General features: G+C 40.9%; 1 protein-coding gene across 1 annotated transcript in view; it reads right to left on the reverse strand.

Moving 5' to 3' along the window:
- Positions 1-2,734: 2,734 nt before the first annotated feature.
- The window catches only part of Fam114a1 (family with sequence similarity 114 member A1), a 59,867-nt gene continuing 41,254 nt past the window's right edge, over positions 2,735-21,347 (reverse strand). Inside the window, exons 9-14 of the mRNA XM_026385791.2 lie at positions 16,867-16,958; positions 14,322-14,483; positions 13,036-13,175; positions 10,639-10,711; positions 6,355-6,408; positions 2,735-4,498 (exon numbers count right to left, since the gene is read on the reverse strand). Coding sequence (XP_026241576.1) covers positions 4,397-4,498; positions 6,355-6,408; positions 10,639-10,711; positions 13,036-13,175; positions 14,322-14,483; positions 16,867-16,958 — 623 coding nt within the window. The 3' untranslated portion in view covers positions 2,735-4,396. The remainder of the gene's footprint in view (positions 4,499-6,354; positions 6,409-10,638; positions 10,712-13,035; positions 13,176-14,321; positions 14,484-16,866; positions 16,959-21,347) is intronic.

The raw sequence follows: 21,347 nt of genomic DNA on the forward strand, positions 1-21,347 counted from the left end.
CTGACTTTTTCTTCCAAATAGCATCTGAGAAGCCTGGTGGTGAAACCCAGGCCAGGGAGATAGATCATTTCAATTTCCCCAAATTTCTGCCCTGAGTGAAGGCATTTAAGAAATACGCATATTTTTTCTTTTGCAGCACAGAATTCTTCTGAGACTAATAGAGGAAGCAGGCTGTCAGGTGAGTTGCAGTGACCACAGGCAGACATAATCCTATTGCTTTTTGGCTGTCAGCTCATGCGGAGAAAAATCTTCTCTGATCCAGATGAAGGTAAATTTAGTTTAAATCCCAACACAAAATTCTAGCCTTCCAAAATCAGCTTCTATTTCCAGTTGATGATAATCCTAGATATCTGAAATAGCAGAAATATCACTATTACTGTTTGGGTTGTAATAATTCAATCACTGCTAAAGGTAGAATGCTTAAAGGGTAGACTAGTTCATTTTGTGGGTCTAAGGAAAAAAAACGAAGAGATTGGTGTCTTTTCTTAAATCTGTTTAATAGCTGATATTCTAGTGAACAATTTCGTATGAGCGAGCATACCCAGGGTGGCCATAACCCTGCCTAAGGGGTGAGCGCTCTAGAAATATAGAACACAGGACTAACCACATCATTTGTTTTCTTTTATGTGAAGAATGGCTTGCTGGTCTGAATCCACTCCTATAGCATTATGAATTCTAATCAACTACAAAAGCAGAGCAAAATAGCAGTTCTAAGATGGATTTTCAGTATGATCTCTTCTGATGTGCCTTTACAAACATGGTAATTTAAGAAACCGAGTCCAAGCCTGGATCTGTACATTAGTGTGTTGAACATGCTTAAGGGGAAGATCAAAGGCCATTTTTTTACATTATATAAAAAACTAGCTTGACCCTGTAGAATAATTGCTTTTATAAAATTAAACATCATTTGAAGTTATGTATTATGATCAACCCCATCTGTTCAGTGCCTGCACACACACACACACACACACACACACACACACACACACACTATACATTTTTTTTTTTTTTTTTAAGAAAAGAAGAGATACAGTGCTTATTTCGCTTTGTAAATTGCTTCCCTGAGATGTTATAATCAGACCTCTGGGATGACTATGCCTGGGATCTGCCTGCCTTCATTTCTCTCGTAAGTGTAGCATGGCCAGCCGTGGAGAATGTGACTTTCCACATATACCAGCCCCTCAGGGTGCTGATTTCTACAAAGCACAAGGAAACACTCCCACTCCTGTATTTGGGCTTCTGCCCTGGATTCTGCATGTTTCTTCAGCCCCTCCACCCTTGGTTGGTCCTTCTCCATTCATGTGAGCTCTGCTGCTGTGGTGTCCCCAGGTACCCTGTCCCTGGTTCCCTGGTGGGTGTCGCTGAGGCCGTGGACACAACCCTGCTCACTCCCGCCACGGCCTGCACAGTCACACTACTCATTTAACTATGAGCTTCCTGTGCACGCAGAGGAGATCCACAGGGAATAGGAACTTCTGTTCTCAGAGGTGTGAGAAACAGAAAGTCCAGCGCTCCATTTTCAGAATACAGTATTCAGCTTTTATTGGATCCAATTGTAGCCATTATAATTATAGCCCCTCCCTTTGCCCGCCCCAATTTTAAAATTAGCCAATCACATAGATTGTAACCCCAAACTCCTCCAATCAGAGTGAAGGGCAACGCTGGGACAGGTTAAGTATATAAGCAGGTGGACCCCACCTCCTACCTGCCCCCAACCTAGGCACCCTGGCTAGCCAGGTTTCGGAGTACCCCACGCTGCAGAAGTAGTTTTGCCTTGCCCACCCACTTCTGAGCATCTCCATATTTGACTTTTTTTGTGGCACCTCGATATTTCTAACAGAGAGATAGAATATTTAAGTTTAGGCCCATGCCTTAAGATTTGAGACTCAATTTTGTCCTTTAGATCTGTACATATCAATATCCCAAAGCAAATTTTTCTGAAATGCATTTTACTTTGAATTTGAAATATGCTTTGGATGCTTTTTTATTTAATAAGGCACAAGCCCAGGACTACATTCATTATTTAGACCTTATTTTGCACTTGATGTAAGAGAAGAATCTGGCATGCTGTTGATAGTAATTGCGTAGAGTGCAATGAACCCAATTTATGTGAAGGATTATTGAAGGAATACAAAACTTCCAAGGTAAGCTGCTAAATCATTCATTCAGTGACTGACATTTGCCCAGATCTGGATCCTGTTCTTTGGCAGCTTTTAAAGCAAAGCAAAGAAGCAATTATTTAAAAGTGATGTTGAAAACTAGCACTGAAAGAGAGAAATCCTGGAGGACAGATATATGTTAAGCGATTATTTTCTCTTAATGTAATTCATAGACCATGGATCACAGAACCCTCTCTCCACCTGGCAACCTCTGACACGATACCATTAAAACATAAATGCAGTGTCAGTAACGCCAACCACTTCTTTTAAATAATTATCCTGCTTTTTCTTTTTAAAGTTTCTACTCTATTTTTATTTTTTTTTTTGTTTACTAAATGGGTGCAATTAAGCTTGAAGTCTAATTCTGGGAATCTAGTTCCTTTGGAAATATTTGTTTCTCTTTTATATTTCCAGTTATTGTCTAAATCTATCTGATGCTAAAAATAATCTGTTGTAAAAAATCATAAATCAAAATTATTTCCTCTGTTGTATACATGAAAATTCTGAATTTATGAAGATGTGCATGTAACATTTTCATCCATTAATCACCTTCAGACTTAAAAATCACAGAAACATTTCAGGCAATCAGAAAAGGTCAAAAAATTTCTTTAATTGATTCCTCAGAGAATTTTATTTTTCCAGGTTGCAAATTATGTTTTCTATTTGGCTGTTTCAGGAGATATACAAACGAAATACAGGACAGAGACAAATGAAATGCTAATGAGAAGTAGGATGACATTAAAAAATCTCTGTTTGATCTGTTGGGAACAAAGGCAGTTGACTATCTGGGGAATAAAAATAAACATGAATAAGGAATTTTTAACCCTTGCAAAGCCACAAGCTTCATTTGCCTTGGAGAGAGCCACTGGGCAGGACCTTCTTTTGCCACTGCTGGTAGGAGTGTCATTGGGGTTCTGAAATAGGTGCATCACACAGAATCCCCAGTGCGAAGTGCTCAGGAGAAGTGCCCATTGTTGATGCTCCTCCTAGTTGCAAGGTCTTCAGTCAAGTCCCCCAGGGATCAACAGAGCAATCAACCCACATATGGGCTTTCTCTGTCCTTTGCCACTGGTGAGTGTGATAAGTATGGTAGATTTTTAAAATGCAGTGATGGGATTCTACTGTGTTAAAATCCCTTTCATTTTTCTATTTGAACACTTGTAAGCTTTGCAATTATGCCACCAGGGGCTTATGATCATATGAAGTCAATTTTGAAGCACTCTTGCCAGGTGTGGTAGTGCTCACCTGTAATCCCCGATACTTGGGAAGCTGAGGAAGGAGGATCACAAGTTTGAGGCTAGCCTGGGCAACTTTAACTTGGTCTTAAATTAAAAAATAAAAAGGGCTGGGGCAGTAGCTCAGTGGTAGAGTACCCCTGGGTTCAATCCCTAGGGTCTCCCTTCTCTCTCTCTCTCTCTCTCTCTCTCACACACACACACACACACTTAAACTATTCTTTAATACTCCTTTTCATACATATTTCACCCCATATATAAAGTTGGGATAAAAATAAGTTTAAGGAAAGTAGGAAGATAAACTGACAGACTACTGAAAACACTATAAATTTACCTTGTTCTTCAAATGTTTTGAGGATTAGAAAAAGTTTTAGTGTTTTCAAATATTTTAAGAATTATTGTAAACCCTCTATCTGAATATTTGTCTCTATGGGGGTGAGTTCATGTTCTTTTATTCTGAACACAGTATGTGCTCAATAAATGATTGTTGCAAGAATGAATGGTGATAAAGAGATATTTAGGTTTCTTTTTTGTCATACTGGGTAAAATCTGTAAGTAGTGTTATTTTTGCCCATGACATTTATGGAATAAGGCAAAGTTCAGTACAAGAATTGATTTAAAGTAATGCTTATAAGAATGTGACATTTAAAGGTAGAAATTTGAACGATTAAAAGAAAGCCAGGGTCTGCTTCTGAATTTCTAACTAAATACACATGCTTGACTAGGAGGATGGACATGAATGAATACTAGTGAATGAATTTCATAAGGGAAAACTTCATTATGAGCTGGTGAAACTTTAAATTAACATAAAGAAAACACAATTATTTGTAAAAACGACCCTCTACATTAAGAGAAATGACAACTCTCTTTAAACTTGCATTCTCAATACTGTCTGTGCAAAATTGCTTTGTAGTGTCCTCAAAAATGGGTGTGTGTGGCCGGTTGTGTTGAAAACATCCCCTTGCATGGTGCTCAATGAAGCCGTGGGACCTGCCCTTTCCTTTAACTGGCTGGAGTCTGGCAATTGGTCTGGATGTGTGACACCTGCAGGACAGGCAGCAGCAGCTGGAAGGCGTCCTGAATGTAGGTTGTGCTGTTGCAGCCCTGAGAGGGAAAGAACACAGCCCAAGGTTACTCTTGCTGTCAGCCTTGACTTCGACAATCCTCCCAATTGGATGATGTTCCTTTCCGTTTGAGAAGAACATTATGAAATGTTTATAACATCGGTGCTTACAGCAAATGTAAACACATTCTTCTAGACGGAGTATTTTTGCTCTTGTTTATACTTACAGAGAAGAATTCACTCAAAATGAGGTGAATTGCTTAAAAGCCACAGGGGCTTTTAAAGCACATCGGTGTACATATATCAGTGAAATCCACCGCTTCCCCAGGTCAGCTTACTGCTCTGAAATCTCAGGAAGGCACAGTATGAAGGAGGTCCTGTGTTAACCCATCGCTGGATAAACCAAATGGTGTGCATTAAGCTAACTGGAAAATATCATGGTAGAATTATTCATGGCAAATCCTTGAACAGTGTCATCCACCCATGAGTGTTGGTGTTTTCTGCTTGGTTTGGATAGCTGATATGGCCTTTAAACTTTATGGTATAAACTTTAAATGGCTTCTCAGTTTAATACTCTAGTAGCATGCCGTTTATGCACTGTGGTAGGCTACCAAACAGTATTAAACAGAGAGGCCATTTCAAGTTTAGGGTGGGGCTGGAGAATATAGTCCAGTGCTAGTGTTGGTCTAATATGTGTGAGGCCCTGGGTTTGATCCCAGCCCCACTACAAAAATAGATAAATAAAATAAATAGATAAATTTAGTGTAACTAATGTATATGAAGACTTCTATACGGGGGGATGAGTAAACATGGGACCTCAATCTTGTGAACAATTAATCTAATGCTCTCTGGCAACCAGGGAGGGAGTTTCCTGTCCCATATTCTGCTTCTCGCTGCCAGTGCTTACTCTTAGCTGCGTCTGCCTGCTGGACGTCCCTTCCAGTTGACTTTATTCCACTGTGTGGCTGTGTCCTAAACATAGCACTCAGCGCCCCCACTTGTTATTTTTGTGCCTGGGCTGTTTTTTGAGGACACAAGTCTTCACAATGCTACTATAAATATTTAGGTAGTCCCTTCCCAAGTTTTGTAATTTCCAAAGTCTGCCATTGATGTCAACTTCAGAAAGGAAGACACCACGGTATATGCCTGGCTGGTGTTCAGCCTCTGGCTGCGAACATCTTGTGGCTTCAGGTGGGTGCACTGTGGCCAGAGATGGGCCCGTTTCTTACAGTATGGCCCCTGATGGAAGATTTCCTCCACCCTCCACAGGTAGAGCACAGAGCCCATACTCCACCACTGAGGTGGCTTCCTGAGCCTTTTTCCTTCTCCACACATCACTGTTTTTGGCAAAGCCAGAGCAGTGTTGGGACAGCTCTGTGTCAGTACAGCCCCTGGTGAGCAGGCAGATAGGGGATGGTGGCCTGGTCACTGCACAGAGGGGAAATAGCCTGGTTGTCATTTTTTTTTTTTTTTTAACCAGCCTGGAGCTCAGGCCCAGTTAAGCCAAAGGTCACTGTGAATGGAGGGAAGGGCCCATTTTAACAAAAATCACCACCGAGCAAGGAGCCCTCATCGCAGCCAATAATCATATTGTTGAATCTAGTGTCAACTTGAAACAGCAGAAATCCGCCTCTGCCAGAGGAAACAGTGATGGAAATAACATGCAAGCTTAGCATTTCTTTTTATAATCAGGGATTCTCGAAAATTGGGTATTGTTGCTTCACCAGAGGATTTACAGCTGGTTGAGCTACACCACCGTTCTCAAAAGAGACTGTTGGTGATAAGATTTTGAAATTGCAATACAACGTGGTGCCTGGGAGAAAGACAAAGAAGGAAAAAAACTGTAGCTTCCACCTTGGCTTTGATCAGAAGCGCCCCCTCTCCTGTGGCTACTTACCTCTAACAACACGCTATTGATCATGGGGTTAAGAACCTCAGCCTTCTTCTTGCTCTGTGGGATCAAAAGTATGAAATTGACAGATTAGGGGCTTGGGCTGCAAGGCTTGCCATGTAAAATAAAATGTAAGACACTGGCTCTGTTGGAGGATCTCTTAGAAGGGGAGGTGCGGAATGCTGGCTGTGTAGGCCAGGCTTCGTATTTGGTGCTTCCCCTACACCATCTCATTTAATTCTGACATTTGATTTCTCACTTAAACTCCTAGGAGGTAGGTAGGTACTGTAATAATCCCAATTTCAGCATGAGAAATAGGAGTCAGGAAGGTTGAGTAATTAGTGTAAGGCCACATAGCTAGAAATGTAAACTCAGACCTTTTTAAATATTGAAACTACTTATAGTAGGTCTGGGAGTTCGGTAAGGTGAACTGTACAAGTACATAGTTGGATACTAAAATTTTGATAATTTGTTCATCATTTTTGTACTTTTTATTGTAAAAATACTGCATTAAAATATCTATATAGCTTACTTTTTTCCCCCTAATTTTTCTCCTGGGCACTCTCAAATTTTGCAGGAGGGTTAAGTCCTTCATTTACCTCTCTTGGTCTCAGCCCTATTCTAGTCTCTCCCCCCGACCCTTTGCTTCTTTTAGATGCAAACAGAAGTACTTGGCTATAGTGCATCTTCCAGAAGAGCAGCAAAATTATAGCATCCTTAAATATATTTTGCAAACAGGTCTGCAGATCTGAGTTTGAAAAACATGAATATATGTAAAGTTCGGGCTGCAAAGCCTAGTTAAAAGCAGGTGTTCAAAAAGTGAGAGTGAGTGTTAAGTAGCCTTACCCTTAGTTATGTGATTGTTCTATCAAACAAGTCTCCGCTATCTAAAATGCTGGGGCTGGGGCTGTAGCTCAGTAGCAGAGCACTTATCTAACATGCGTGAGGCATTGGGTTCGATCCTCAGCACCACATAAATAAATTTTAAAAAAAAGGCATTCTGTCCATCTACAACCACAAAAAGAATTTTAAAAAATAAAATATTCAACCTACTTTTAGATGATAAATTATTAAAGGAACTGGAGAGACAGAATACGTTTAATATGTCGGTTTCCCTTACTGTAATGCAAGAGTTTATGGCAAACAAAAGCATATAAATTAAATATCTCTTCCCAGAGCAGACCACTTTCATTGACATATTGAAGGTAAAGTAATGCCCTACAGAGGAAACTGTAATGGAGTCTTGGGAAAAAACTCTTTAAAAACCCAGTCATTTTAGTAAGTAACCAGAGAATCTATTATGGTATTTGCTTTCATGTTTATTTGATTATCAATAAACCTCTAAAATATAATCAAAATGAGGGCAATAAAATGACATTGGTTTTCAGAATCAATGAGATGTGCAGGCAATTTAAATAGAGTCTGGAGAGCGATATATACTCATTATCTTCAAGTTATGAATAATGGCTGTTTTAGAGAACAGAAACAATGACTTGATGCAAATGATTCATCATAGCACAAGATTAGGGGCATTATTGTGGTGAGATGAAATTTCAGGATATTCTATTTTAGATTCAGGTTTTTCTTTCTCCTAAATGATACTGTGTGTGGTCCTGGTTTTGTGCATGCAAACGTTTGTACACAACCATACATATGCACACTTATACAAGTTCAAGTACACACCATCTGCTAGAGCCTTGCTACATAAAATGTGGACTGGGGGTCAGGAACATTCTAATCATCTGAGAGCTTATTAGCAATGAAGCCGCTCAGTGTTCATCCCAGGTGTATTGAATCAGAATGTGCATTTTAACAAGGTCTCCAGGTGATTTGTGTGCCCATTAAGGTTTGAGAAACACAGTGCTGGAATATAATATGTGAAAAGGAAGGGAAAACAATACTATGAAAATTTTTCACTAATGTAGATAAATTAACATAAGGCATATAAACATATATAAACATATACACACATACACACTCCCCTAGATGATCACAGAACACCAAACAATTGGCTCTCTGTCTGGTGCATCTGATGGGCAGCTGATTGAGAAATCAACTGAGAGGCCTGGGTGACCTGTGGATCACCCCTCTGGGCCTTGGTTTCCTCATCTAGTGAACTGTGTGAAGGAGCAAGGGTAGAGAACAAGAGAGCCCTGGGAACCTGAATTGCCAAGTCTATCCAGTTCCTGATTAAGCCCTCACACCTCTTTGTAAACCTAGCATTTCCACTGATGTCCGTGGGCACTGAGTAACTTGGACGACACTGAGCCCACTAATGCATCCTCTTCGTGAACTTCCATCTCCCCCCTCACTGCTTGCATACAGTGAAGGTCTATGGCTGAAGGTCTAAAATTAGACAAATGTAAAAGCTGCTATTTTGCAAAAGAGAAGGGTCAAACCAGGTTCCTTGAAAGCACAATGAATAGGCAGTGTGTAGCTCACCCCTTTGTTAACCGAGTCATCTATAGAAGCATGGGGTACACAATTATTTTTGGCTTCTTCAAAGAACTGTTCTTGGGTACTTCCCGTAAGGGGAAAGGGGTGCACTCCATAGCCAGGTGGGTCTTCATGATATGACCCTGTCCCTAGTCACTGCTGAGTGATATCAAGGTGAACCTTTGACCCATGCTGATCAGCCTCAGAAACCTTCTCACTCAGGAAATAGGAATCTGAATGGAGAGACACAGGGACTGGGAACTGCTGTTGTTGAGTCACATTCATAGCAACACTTTTAGAGCATGTGTATGAGCTCTGGAGGTTTTCCACTACCTTTCATAAAGCCCCATTTTAATCTAAAACATTTAGAATTTGCTTCTGTTGCTTCTTGCTTTGGGTTGAAATGTGCCCTCCTGAAAAGGAAATACACATTGAAGTTCTAAACCCAAGGACCTCAGACTATGATCTTATTTGGAGAAAGGGTTGTTGCAGCCATATCGATCACACTCTAATCCAACATGAATGATGTCCTTACAAGAAGAGGAAAATCTGGACACAGACATTCATGGAGCAAAACAATGTGAAGACCCACAAGGAGAAAATGATCATAGGAAGACAGAGATACTGGAGGTTTTTAGTCACAAACCCACGAAAGCTTTGGGCTCCCAGAAGCTGGAAGAAGCTGAGAAGGATCCTCCCCTAGAGTCTTCAGAGAGAGCATTGCCCTGCTGATACCCAGGTTTCAGACTTCTAGTGTCCAGATCTGTGAGAGTAAATTTCAGTTTTTATGCTACCCAGTTTGTGGCACGTTGTTATAGTAGTCCTGGAAAACTAACATACTTAGAACCAAAAAAACACCATTACTAAAACAGGATTTAAACCCTGTTGTTAATGTTTTTTTGGTTAAAGCTGAAGTGTGGCAATACTTCCAAAATAAACTGTGTAGATTATAAGATAGACTGAGGGTACAGTGAATAATAAAACCCAAGATTAATTATTTTAATATATCACAGATATTAAGTAATGAAAGGGATTTTCATTTGACACTTTATTTCACAGTGCTGGGGACTGAACCCAGGGAAAGTGCTCTAACACTGAGCTATACCTCTTGCCCCTGACACTATTTATTTATTAACAAACTATGAAAACCAGGCCCACAGAGATCTGAAAACTCACTCAATAGTCTCAGATGTCTGAGACATGGGACTAGAACCTGGTGGGAGGAGAGCGCTAGGCTGCCTAATGTTAGACAAGGTGCTCTTGGCCTAATTTTAGCAAACATCCTGGCATGGCTTCTGTCTGTGGAGGTCCCCAAAAAAGTACTGCACACAATGGAATATTACTCAGCAATAAAGAAGAATGAAATTATGGCATTTTCTGGTAAATGGATGGAACTGGAGATTATCATGCTAAGCGAGACAAGCCAGTCCCCAAAAAACAAAGGCTAAATGTTCTTTCTGATATGTGGACGCTAATCCACAATAAGGGAGGGGAAGAACAGAAGTTCATTGGAACAGACAAAGGGGAATGAAGGGAAGAAAGAGGGATGGGAAGAGGAACGCCAGTAGAATGAATTGGACACAACTTTCCTATGTTCATATATGAATACACAGCCAGTGTAACTCCACATCATGTACAACCACAAGAACGGGATCCTAGCTGGAACAAGTTATACTTATTTTATATATATATTTATAAAAATGTGTCAAAATATGCTCTACTGTCATTTATATCTAGGAAGAACAACAACAATAATGAAAAGGTGCTGCATATTCCACTCTTTCTTTCAGACCTACTTCCCTTAAAAAGGTAAAGTTTTTGAAAAAAAAAAAAAGATCAATATTATAATCTCACCCCAACAGTTGTTAAAAACTTGGTAAACTTCTTGGATAAGGAAGCCACTTCATTGCACATTGCTGTAGTTAACCTGAAATAAGAAAAAAGAGGTTTGAGGATTTTTAATAAAGTAAAATAGTTTAATTGCCATGACAATGATTGATATGAATGCGTGTTATATCAAGTTTGAAGCTGCTCAACAGAAATGGCAGCTGAGTTTTCCTCAACAATCTTCCCTGATTTATAATCACAGTTTAATCAAATTCTGGTTTTTCTCTCCATGCTTAATTAAAGAATCATCATCTAGTTCCTTTGACCTCTTTTTAGAATCAAAACTGTGTGCAGGAAAATATCAAGTGTGAGCTCCACATCTATAGGGGCATAAACTCTGGCCAGCTGGCTTTTCTCCCACTTTTTGGTCATTTAAAAAAAATAATGAACATTCACTGAGGCACTCTGTTAAGTACTTACATTCCTAATCATATTTAACCCTCATAGTGCCCTCTTAGATTATAGCATTATTCCCATTTTATATAGATGAAGAAACTGACTGTTAGGAAGAGTGAATGACCTATCTAGGCATATGGTAGTACTTGGTAGAGGGGGGAGATTCAAACTCAGGTGTCTCTATGTTTTGATTATGTTTTTTACCAGATGCCTCAAAATAAAGATCCTATAGAATGTTTTTAAGACTTATATTCCAAATTCCTTTGGCCATTCTGCTTCCACACCAGAAAATGAAGTAAGGTAGAAATATTTAATGAAAACCACATTTATCCTGACATTACAGATGATGACAAAACTGGAAACAATCTAATTGCCTAATCTATGAATTCTGTCTAATTTTCTCCTAACAATCAGTGTATGACTTTTGTGAATAGTGATTAAAATGCTATTGGGAAAAACAACCCCAAGTTAAGAACCTTATATGTTACAAGATCTAGTGAAGTCATTAGGTGTTTCTGACAAACAGAAGTCCCATCTAACCTACACATTCAGGCTTGATGAGCTATATCCCTCCATCCATCCATCCGCTCAAAACTTATCTGCAAAAAATATCAAGAATAAGGCCAGCAGGCAGCCCCAATTCTATGTTCCTGGGCAGGGGGGTGTAGAAACAGTCATCGTATGGAAAAGTCAGAGGCTTAGAAGGGTTGGGACAATCAGGGATGGGAATCAGAGAGGAGCTAAGAGCAAGGTCCTGCTGTCCACACGCAGGGGCTTGTGAACTTCAGCTCTTCTCTTTCAAATCAGCACTACAAAAATAAAATAGTACCTATATATTGTCCTTGATAGTTGAAGCCTTTCCTGTTTTGTCCTTTCCTATTTCCTCTATATTGTCGAAGTCAATACATAATCTTTCTAGGAATATTACATGGGTGGATTATGTGGTTCTTCTAACATCCTTGATTTTATATGCTTAGATATGAAAGTCTAGACTAGATGACAAATCTTACAAGTGAGAAAAAATGGCATCAGGACAATGACACTAATAGTGACTTTTTGGAAAGTCCTTCAATTAAAACTGACTTCCTAACTTACTCTGTCAAATGCTCTAAGCCATAAGCAAAGATCAGTTAGCTGGCGAAGGGAATGAGAGTACTGGGACATGTATGTATGTGTGCATCCCCCCATATATTTTCAGGAGGCTCCTATTCTGTTCCTGTTCTTAATAATAATGAGAAAATATTTGGATAGATGCTAATTTTCTGTATCATAATAAATAGTCAAGTGCATAACACTTAATGATTTATTTTTCATCTCCATACCATCTATTTTCATGAACACTCCATACCCAAGTATTTTCATGTGTATGTGAATATACATATCTATGTCTCTTTCTCTCTATATATGTATATGTAGCTATATATATATTTAATTTTACCAAATAAACTAACAATAGTTACTATTTATTGAAGAAAAAAACTAGGAACACACACACACACACACACACGAGTGCACAATCCACAGTGAACTGGCTTGTTATATTAGTGCCCATCATCACCAGAGCTCAGGACATGTGGAGCTGGTCTGAGTCCCTGGGAAAGGTGAAGTGTGTCTCTTTATTTTTGTGAAACTAGCTGAGAAGTCACATAAGAGTGTCCTTCCTCTATTTGTATGGTATGTTGAAAATATAATTTTCCCAAGGTCTGTACTTCTAAGACTTCAATCTATCAAAATAAACACTTTCATAGCTCTGAATGATTTAGTGTGTCTTTCCTTAAAACTCTTCATCAATAATTCCTAGAGTGTTCATCATCTTCTTGCTAACACAATGCATTTCTTAAAATGACCCCAGAACAAGGAAATTAGTTGAGTTGAAACCCAAACCTTTAGTTGTTCAGAGTGTGTGTATACGAGTGGCACAGGTATGTATGTACACTTGAAAAAATGAGAATTAAAAGTTGCACTTACTTTATCAGCACTTTTGCTTGATCCTGAGCTGGTTTCTCCTCTTCTTGTCCGTGAAGAATTAATTCTGCCACTTTATGAAGCTGCTCGATACAGCGCGCAGTGACTTCTGCCAGACTTTCAATGGACAACATGTACACTTCCTGGTAGGAAAAAAGGCAAGAAAATTATCTGCTGAGCAGATGCTTTTTAAAAAGGCCTGTGACATTAAAACTTAATGGTTCTTTGCTTTTGGTCCTGGGGATTGAACCCAGGGCCTTGTACATGCCGAGCACATGTTCTGCCACTGAACTACACTTCTAGTCCCTAAACAGAATTCTTCATTAGCAAAACACCAAATAAAACATGAAAAAGTTGTACATCTAAAACTTTTCTAAGTGAAATGCTACCATAAAATGGAAATGCTCCCAGGTCCCCAGGGAATGTGGCGAGCCTATTCTCAATTGTGTCCCCAGCAGTATGAGCAATATTGGGACCCAGCAGACAGGTGCTAAAAAGGTGTGTGGAAGGGAGGCTAGATGGACAGACCTTGGCTGCCATTTTTCCTTAGAGAGATCTAGTTTGAAAAAGCTACTTTCTTTCAAATTAAAATTCAACATAAGGTGCAGTTATTGCAAACTGCTTTTCGAACAGGAGCAGGACAAGTATGCACACATAAATTTATTAAACGATGGAACAAAGGCTACGGCAATGAAAGTTTCTGAAAAACAGCTTCAGTTACCTCATTAGTTATGGAGCATAAAGACGTTTTATAGTAACAACTTTGCATAAGATGGAAATTTACTCTAAAGATAAATCAATTATGTTCTTAAAGGTCTTTTCCCCTTTAAATTATAATTGCAAAGCAATGGAGAAAAGCTACAAGTTCCACGCTGAGCTACAAACTGTCTTGGCAGAGAGGATTTTTTTTGTGTTTATTACATCCCTATACATATTTCTATAATGTCAGACAAGGTACAAATCATAAGGCAACGGCCCCTCCTCACTTAAAATTAGGCTGCTAAACCAGGCACAGTGGCAAACGCCTGTAATCCCAGCTGTGTGGGAGGTGGAGAGAGAAGAATCTCGCAAGTTTGAGGCCAGCCTCAGCCACTTAGTGAGACCCTGTCTCAAAATAAAAAAAAATTTAAAAGGCAAGGGGGGGCGGTGCAGCTTAATGGCAGAGAGTCCCTGGGTTCAATCCCCAGGAACCCCCCCCCCCGAAAAAAACTACCCCAAAGCACAGAAAACAAAAAGGCTCCTAATAAAAGTAACACACCCTGCAGGTGAACAATGGAGAATAAATTTACCTCTACAGTCTTAGTTCCTTTTTCTTCCTTTTTGCTTTCTTGAGGCTCTTCGGCTTTCTCTTCTTTTTCTTCCTGTTTAGTTTCCTCCTCTGACTCTTTGGCCACATCCACTGACACCGTGGTTTGGTCCTCTTCCACCCAGTCGTGAGCTTTCTTCATGGCCTGCAATGCGCCCAACCAAAGAATACGTATAGTGTGCGACAGTGAAAACTAAGCCATCCCAACCCCAATTTGCTCTAAACCTCAAGTGGGGAAACTTCAGATGTTTTAAAAGTGGTGGGTCCATTCCTTAGCCTCTTTAAAAGACACTACTGATATTGGTAAAAATATGAATTTTTTTTTGGAAAGGGGAACAGAATAGAAAATATGGAGAGAATATTGAAAGACCTTTAGATATTGTAATTATTAGCATTTTTTGGGGGTGAGGGAGCTGAATCCAGGGGCACTTAACTACTGAGCCATATTCCCAGCTATTTATTTATTTATTTACTTAGAGACAAGTTCACCCTAAGTTGCTTAGGGCCTTGCTAAGTTGCTGAGGCTAGCCTCGAACTTGCCATCCTCTTGTGTCAGCCTCCTGAGCTGGGATTAAAGGCATGTGCCACTGAGCCTGGCTATTAGCACATATTAATAGTACAAAATAAACAGGTTTCCTTGTGACATTTTCATACAAGCATCTAATGCACTTTGGTTGTATCTATCCAGCGTTTTAAAAGGAAGTTCAGATAAGAATAAAAGTGACAGTGACACTGACAAATCTATAGACTTTTTTCACTTTTCATGACCAACTATAAAAGATTATCAGTACTTTTTCATCTATAGGTTAGAAATTTAGCCAGAGTCAGGGCTAAAGTAAATGTCCTGATCTGATCTGTTTCATGAAATTCTTAATGTTTCATGAACCTAATAATGTGTCACGCAGGGCAGATGAAAGATGGCTCTGCTCCTCCTGATTCATAGCAGGCCTTCCCACCTCCAAGGGGGAAGCGGCACTGCTGGAAAGACCTGGTGCTTGTCTGTGACCAGCTTAATTTCCGTCACTATCTGTGGCTGTAAAAATCATGGCTAAATTGAAGGTGCAGACATCATCTCCCCTGTTATTCCTGAACTTAGGGCAGACTTGCCCAGATTTTATCATTGTGGAAGCTGTTTGCTTAAGCGAAGGTTGTTTCTCAGTTTATGCTAAAAAGACTGATTTTCAAGCTTGTATGTCAAAACTTAACAAAGTATTGAATGGCAAGTTAGCCATAACTGTCTTTGCTGTGTCCTCTTAGGGATCAACGCTGACTCTGTTATGTAAATAAACCAGAGCAACCTTGCAGCCACCACTGGTTCCCTCCAAGCAGCAGCAGGTGCTGTAGGGAGATGGATGAGGCAATTTCCCACTGTGTTCAAGTCACTGACCTGCCAGAAGCAGTGACCCCCATCGGAGATAAAGAAATAACTCATCTCACCACCACCTCACTACCTCATTCTGCCCTTTCCTCGCCTACCTTGATAAATGAGTGCCTATGCAAAGCAGTGCTCGCTAAGGAAAAAGAAGGAGAGAGAGAACATCACATAGCTTTTAGTAATTTCTTAAGAAATTCTACAGCAAAACCTTGTACTAACCTGCAAAGTAGTATTAGAGACACCCAGACTGTTGGAGCTGGACTATTCTTAGATGTGAGGTGGCAGTGTAAGAGGCCCCTTTAAAATTAGGAACTGTCAAGCCTCAGATTGTTTTTTTCTAGTCCCAGCCATTGTCCTGCTCACCTGTTCTTTAAGCTACTTTCTCCATCCCAGCTACCTACAGGTAACCATCTCAGGCTGAGAGTGGAAGGTGAGTTGCCTCCCCACAGCATCAGGAGAACCAGATTGCAACTGATTCCTCGGCTGCATCTAGTAGCCACGTTTCTTGGATTTTGCTCCCCATTTAGGAGGATCCTGCCCATGAACTGTAACGTTTGTGTAAGATGGGGGAAGCAGTCTTCCCAGTTCTGGCCAAAATGCAACTAAATTCATTTTCCCTTTGTATATCATTTTTCTCTTATTCTGGATGCAGGCAAGCGGGCCTGGGTCCCAGTACCAGTAGCAACATCCCAATAGGAGGAGACCTATTTACCTAGCTGAGGGCATCTCTCTGCCTAATTCTGGAAAGTCTCTTTAAGAGGCTGGGTGTGGGGGGGAGTGGAATTTGAAAAAGTCTCTGTGTGATTCTGTTTCCCTCTTCCTTTCTACATCCTAAAGATAAACACCGCTCTGATAGAACATTCTATTTCACCAGGAGAGGGTCAATGACTTGTTCAAGGTTGCAAGGTGATTACTAATAAAGCTGCAACTACAACACTGTCTCCTGATAGTCTGGAATGTTCTCTATCATTGCACTTCATTAGGTTGCTTCCCCAGTTCTTAATTATAGACCTTAAACTCCCTGCCCCCGACTGTGCCCTGTGGGGTTTGGGGTTTTTCCATTTCATGGAAAAATTCTCTGGAATTTTACAACTGAGAGCCACCCCCACACCCCTTTCGAAACCCCCCAAACTCAGAATCAGAAGGTTCTGACCTTATTGAGTTTGTCAGGAGTGGCAGCGACATGTAATTCAAAGAGAAGCTCTGTAAGCATGCTAGCAAATTCTTCTCCCTTTTCTTCTAAGCCTAGAAATAGAACGTGACAGAAGTTAAGAAGCGTGATTTATGTTTTTTCTTTCAGAATGTGGCAGCTCCCTCGACTTTCCAGGCTGCAGTCGGGGTAGGCCGAGTGGGGGCCGTGGCAGTGTGCCCTCCGGCTGCTGCAGACTCGGAAGGGGTCCCTTGGCAGCAGCAGCGAGTCAGCTGCAGAGGCCTTGCTGCTGGCGGTGCACTGGGACCCCGCCCCCCATGGCCTGAAGACAAGAGGGCAGGGAGGGGCCGTGTCTGTCTTGTTCACAGCTGTAAGTGATCAATAGCTATTTGTTGAACGAAAGACTGAATGAACAAATGATTGACCTCCGCCAGGCCTGGCAGACCTGGGGCAGCACTGTTGACGTGCAGACTGGTTATCCTTCGAATGGCAACCCTAGCGATCCCTAGAGTGCCCTTCCACGTCCACAGAGCCACCATGCTAGGAGGCTGAATTGAGTCTCCATGGGGCGCGTACTACCTGATGTAGCAACACCATCTCTCTGGAGAAAAATTCCCCAGGTTTCCTAGGACACCTGCCTGTCTTCCAATATTTCTTGAAGATCCGTTTTTCTCTTCAGACTGGAAACTATCAAAGGACAGAGCCAGGATTTATTTGGCTCACTCCTAAACCCACAGCATCTAACACTGTGCCTGGAACATAGTAGGTGCTAATATGAATATTTATTGACTCAATGATTTATTAATGAATTACATAATAGACAATATATTATCATATATCATAAAATAAAAATAAATGAGTGGGAAATAGAAAGCTTTAAAAGCTACAATCTCATTTCTCTCATTTGTATGTATAAGGCCATGCCATTTTTAACGTTTCTGGTAGGTGTGAATGAATTGATTACATAATGGATTTAGTCCCTATTGGGGGGGAAAAATAGCCTCATGAATGTGGTCTGACTACACAATCTGAAAACCCACTGAGAAGCCTCTCCACTGTTGCCAGTGGGTGAAGGCACTGCCTCCAGGGAGAACTCAGCCGTGTGACAGATACTGTACCCAGCACCTGTCTGGATGTGCTATTTTTAGTTTTATAGACAAATGGTTAGTCTGCAGCTCATGAAGATAGCCAGGATAGCTCGTGGGTCTTTGTCCAGAACATTTGGCTTAGCTCAGTTTTTACTACTTATAATTCATAGAGTCTCATGAGGGAGACAGGTTAATAAACAAAACATAAGTGAAACATATATATATATATGTCAAGTGAGACGTTTTATGGAGAAGTATAAACCAAAGGCAAGGAATAGGGGTAGCCGGGGATTGGAATTTTAAATAGGAGGTGCTGTGGTCTGAATGCTGTGTCCCTACAAATCCATAATGTTGATACCAAAGTGATGGTACTAAGGTGGGTCTTTGGGAAGGTAATCAGATCAGCAGCATGAAACACATGAATGAGATTAGTGCCCTTGGGAAAGAACCCCCAAGGTCAGGCCGGCCTCTTCCACCATGTGAAGAGGCCACTAGAGGGCGCTGTCTATGGCCCAGAGACTGGGTCCTCATAGACCTCCCCCCCCCCCCCCCATTTTGGACTTCCTAGTCTTCTGAACTTTGAGAAATGATTCCATGAGATTTGATTCCATCAAAAGCTGAGATTCTCTCCACCGGACAGAGGTCTTGGACTCATCCTCTGCAGGTAGACAAGAGGGTGGGTGGGGCAGGCACACCTGGGCAGCAAGGACATGGTGCCATCTCCAAGCTGCCTGGTCCTTTTGGTTCTGTGTAAGGCCGTGCTGCAGTGCAGAAAGAGCCCTGGACGGGGACTCACCAAGTGTGGGTTCCACCCAGCTCCTATACTTAGTGGCTATGTGGCCTGGGACTACACAACACTTCCTCTCCTTCCATTTCCCTCTGTGTAACCCAAAGATAGTAAAAACCACCTGTCTCCTTTTCAGACCCAATAGTACAATGACTGTGGAAGTGATTTGCAGACATGGAAACTCTGTGTAAATAAACCGTTAGGTGATACCTAGATATACACATGGGGAGATTGAGCATATTTGGGAAGAATTGGTACTAAATTAGAACACAAGTACTTTGGGTAGTTCCAGCTTTTGAAAGTGCATTAATTTTATAAAATACACACCAATATCTTAGCAAGCATTTTAGGGGAAAAAATCACAGAAAAAATGGAAGTAGATAAAAAGATATGATAATATATATTGCAAGAAAGACTATTATTGCAAACTCTTGGTCGCTACAAATGGCCCAGAGGATCTTCCCTAACACAATAAACATAGAAAACCGTCGTTTAAAATCTCCTCACAGCCAGGGTAAACTAAATTAGAGACCCATGGCAGTGTGATAAAATTACATCTGCTGGAAAGACAAACACGCAAATCATTAGCTAACGTTATTAAATGTGCAGGAGCCTGATATTAATCTAAAAACGATACTTTATTACACTTTCTGAGACTCCCAGATAAATGATTTAGTTGTTAAGAGGTTTTTAGGAATACGTATGTTTATAAGAAAAAAAATGAGGAAAATGTTTTGGTTGCTTCCAGAATTTTGCTCCCTGATTTTCTGCTCACCCCACTGATACAATTCCTCTCTGAGGCTTTTGGGGAACCCCACAGTCTTTCTTGGAGTTGTGACACTGTCATAATTGGGCTGATTTAATGACAAAGCCTCTGTTCTTTTCTCCCAGTGCTTCATTAAGTGTTTGAATGGCGTTTATTTATTAAATTAAGTTAATTAAAATTAATAGTGTTTTGATAATCTGGAGATGCCCTTTGGGAAAAATGAATATATTACAGGAGATAATAGGGTTTTATCCCTTTAGGAGAGATGAATCTACCATGTTTGAAAGCATGCTGTCTAGCACTTCTGTGTGTGTGTGTGTGTGTGTGTGTGTGTGTGTGTGTGTGACTAAAAAAATCTCAATTTACTGAAGCTATACATTAAAAAGGGAACACATCACCCATAGTAACATTTTCTTTTTCTTTGGTACTAGGGATTGAGCCCAGAGGCACTTAACCACTGAGCCACATCCCTTCTTTTTTCTTTTTAAAATTTTATTTTCTTTAAAGACAGGGTCTCACTGAGTTGCTTAGGGCCGTGCTAAGTTTCTGAGGCCGGCTTTGAACTTGTGATCCTCCTGCCTCAGCCTCCGAAGCCACTGGGATTTATAGGTATGTGCCACCGCACCCAACAACATTTTCTATTAAATACTATGCAATCATGTATCCTCTCCAAGGAGTGGCACCAGTTAGGGAGCAATATTGCCTTCATTTGTGTTGGCAACAATATCTCTTTGGTGTTGGGGGAACTTGGGTCCTTTTGGATCCTTTCTGAATGATACCTGAAGTAGGACCAAGGTTGTGAACTTGAAGAGGAACAGATTGATGGTTGTGGTGACTGATAATCTGGGAAGGGGCACCTATTAACTTATTTAGGGCCCACAGTTAGAGCTAGTGTTTTGGTTTCATCATCAGAAGAACAAAGACAAGCCTGCCATATTTGAAGACTTTTTTTTGTGTGTGTATGTACTGAGGATTGAAACTAGGGGCACTTTACAACTGAGCCACATCCCTTTTTATTTTTCATTTTTGAGACAGGGCCTCACTAAGTTGCTCAGGGCCTCACTAAGTTGCTGAGGCTGGCCTTAAATGGTGATCCTCCTGCCTTAGCCTCTTGAGTTGCTGGGATGACAGGTATGCACCACTGTGCCTAGCTTATTTGATGACTTTTGTAGAAATATACAGATGCTGAAAAACATTATTCCCAAACCATCTCATTTGAATATACAGTATCTAATTTGATCCTTATGTTCTGGGAAGAGACTGAGCTTCAGAAAGGTTCTATCTCTTGTCTAAGGCCACATGGCAAGAAAATTTTAAAGATGTTTCCAGTCGGGCCTTTCAGATATGTGGGGAGCCACTCAGTTCAGGAAGTTGAGAGTGTGTCTTCAGATGTAGGCGTGTCACCCATGGAGTTGAGCTACACTCACCTATTCCTTTGTAATCCTACCCCTTTGCCCTGTTTGGGATAGAATGTTCCATAGAAACTCCCTTTGGGTGTCCCCTTCTCTTGCTCTGCCTTTGGGCGTGGCCTTCCTAGATGTCAGTCAAACTGCTGACAGCAGACATCACGAGGCTAGACTGGACCCCCCGAAACTTGACCCTTGCCTCATTTAAATGGCTTCTCTTCAATAAAAGGGGTCAGCACTTGCTCTCTCTTTCTTTCTGTGGACCCTTAAGGTCAGAGGAGCCGTCACAGGACCCAAAGAAGAAGATATCTCTGTCTGTTAGGTGATTATTTTGTGCAGCCCAGTTCACCTGGAGCGACCCTGAGTGTTTCAGTCGGGAGGAACACGACACAGAGAGTCCCAGGAGAAGCCACCTGTGTCTGTGGCTGCTCTGCTTC

This window comes from Urocitellus parryii, chromosome 10, assembly GCF_045843805.1.
Source record: "Urocitellus parryii isolate mUroPar1 chromosome 10, mUroPar1.hap1, whole genome shotgun sequence".
Taxonomy (NCBI): Eukaryota; Metazoa; Chordata; class Mammalia; order Rodentia; family Sciuridae; genus Urocitellus; species Urocitellus parryii.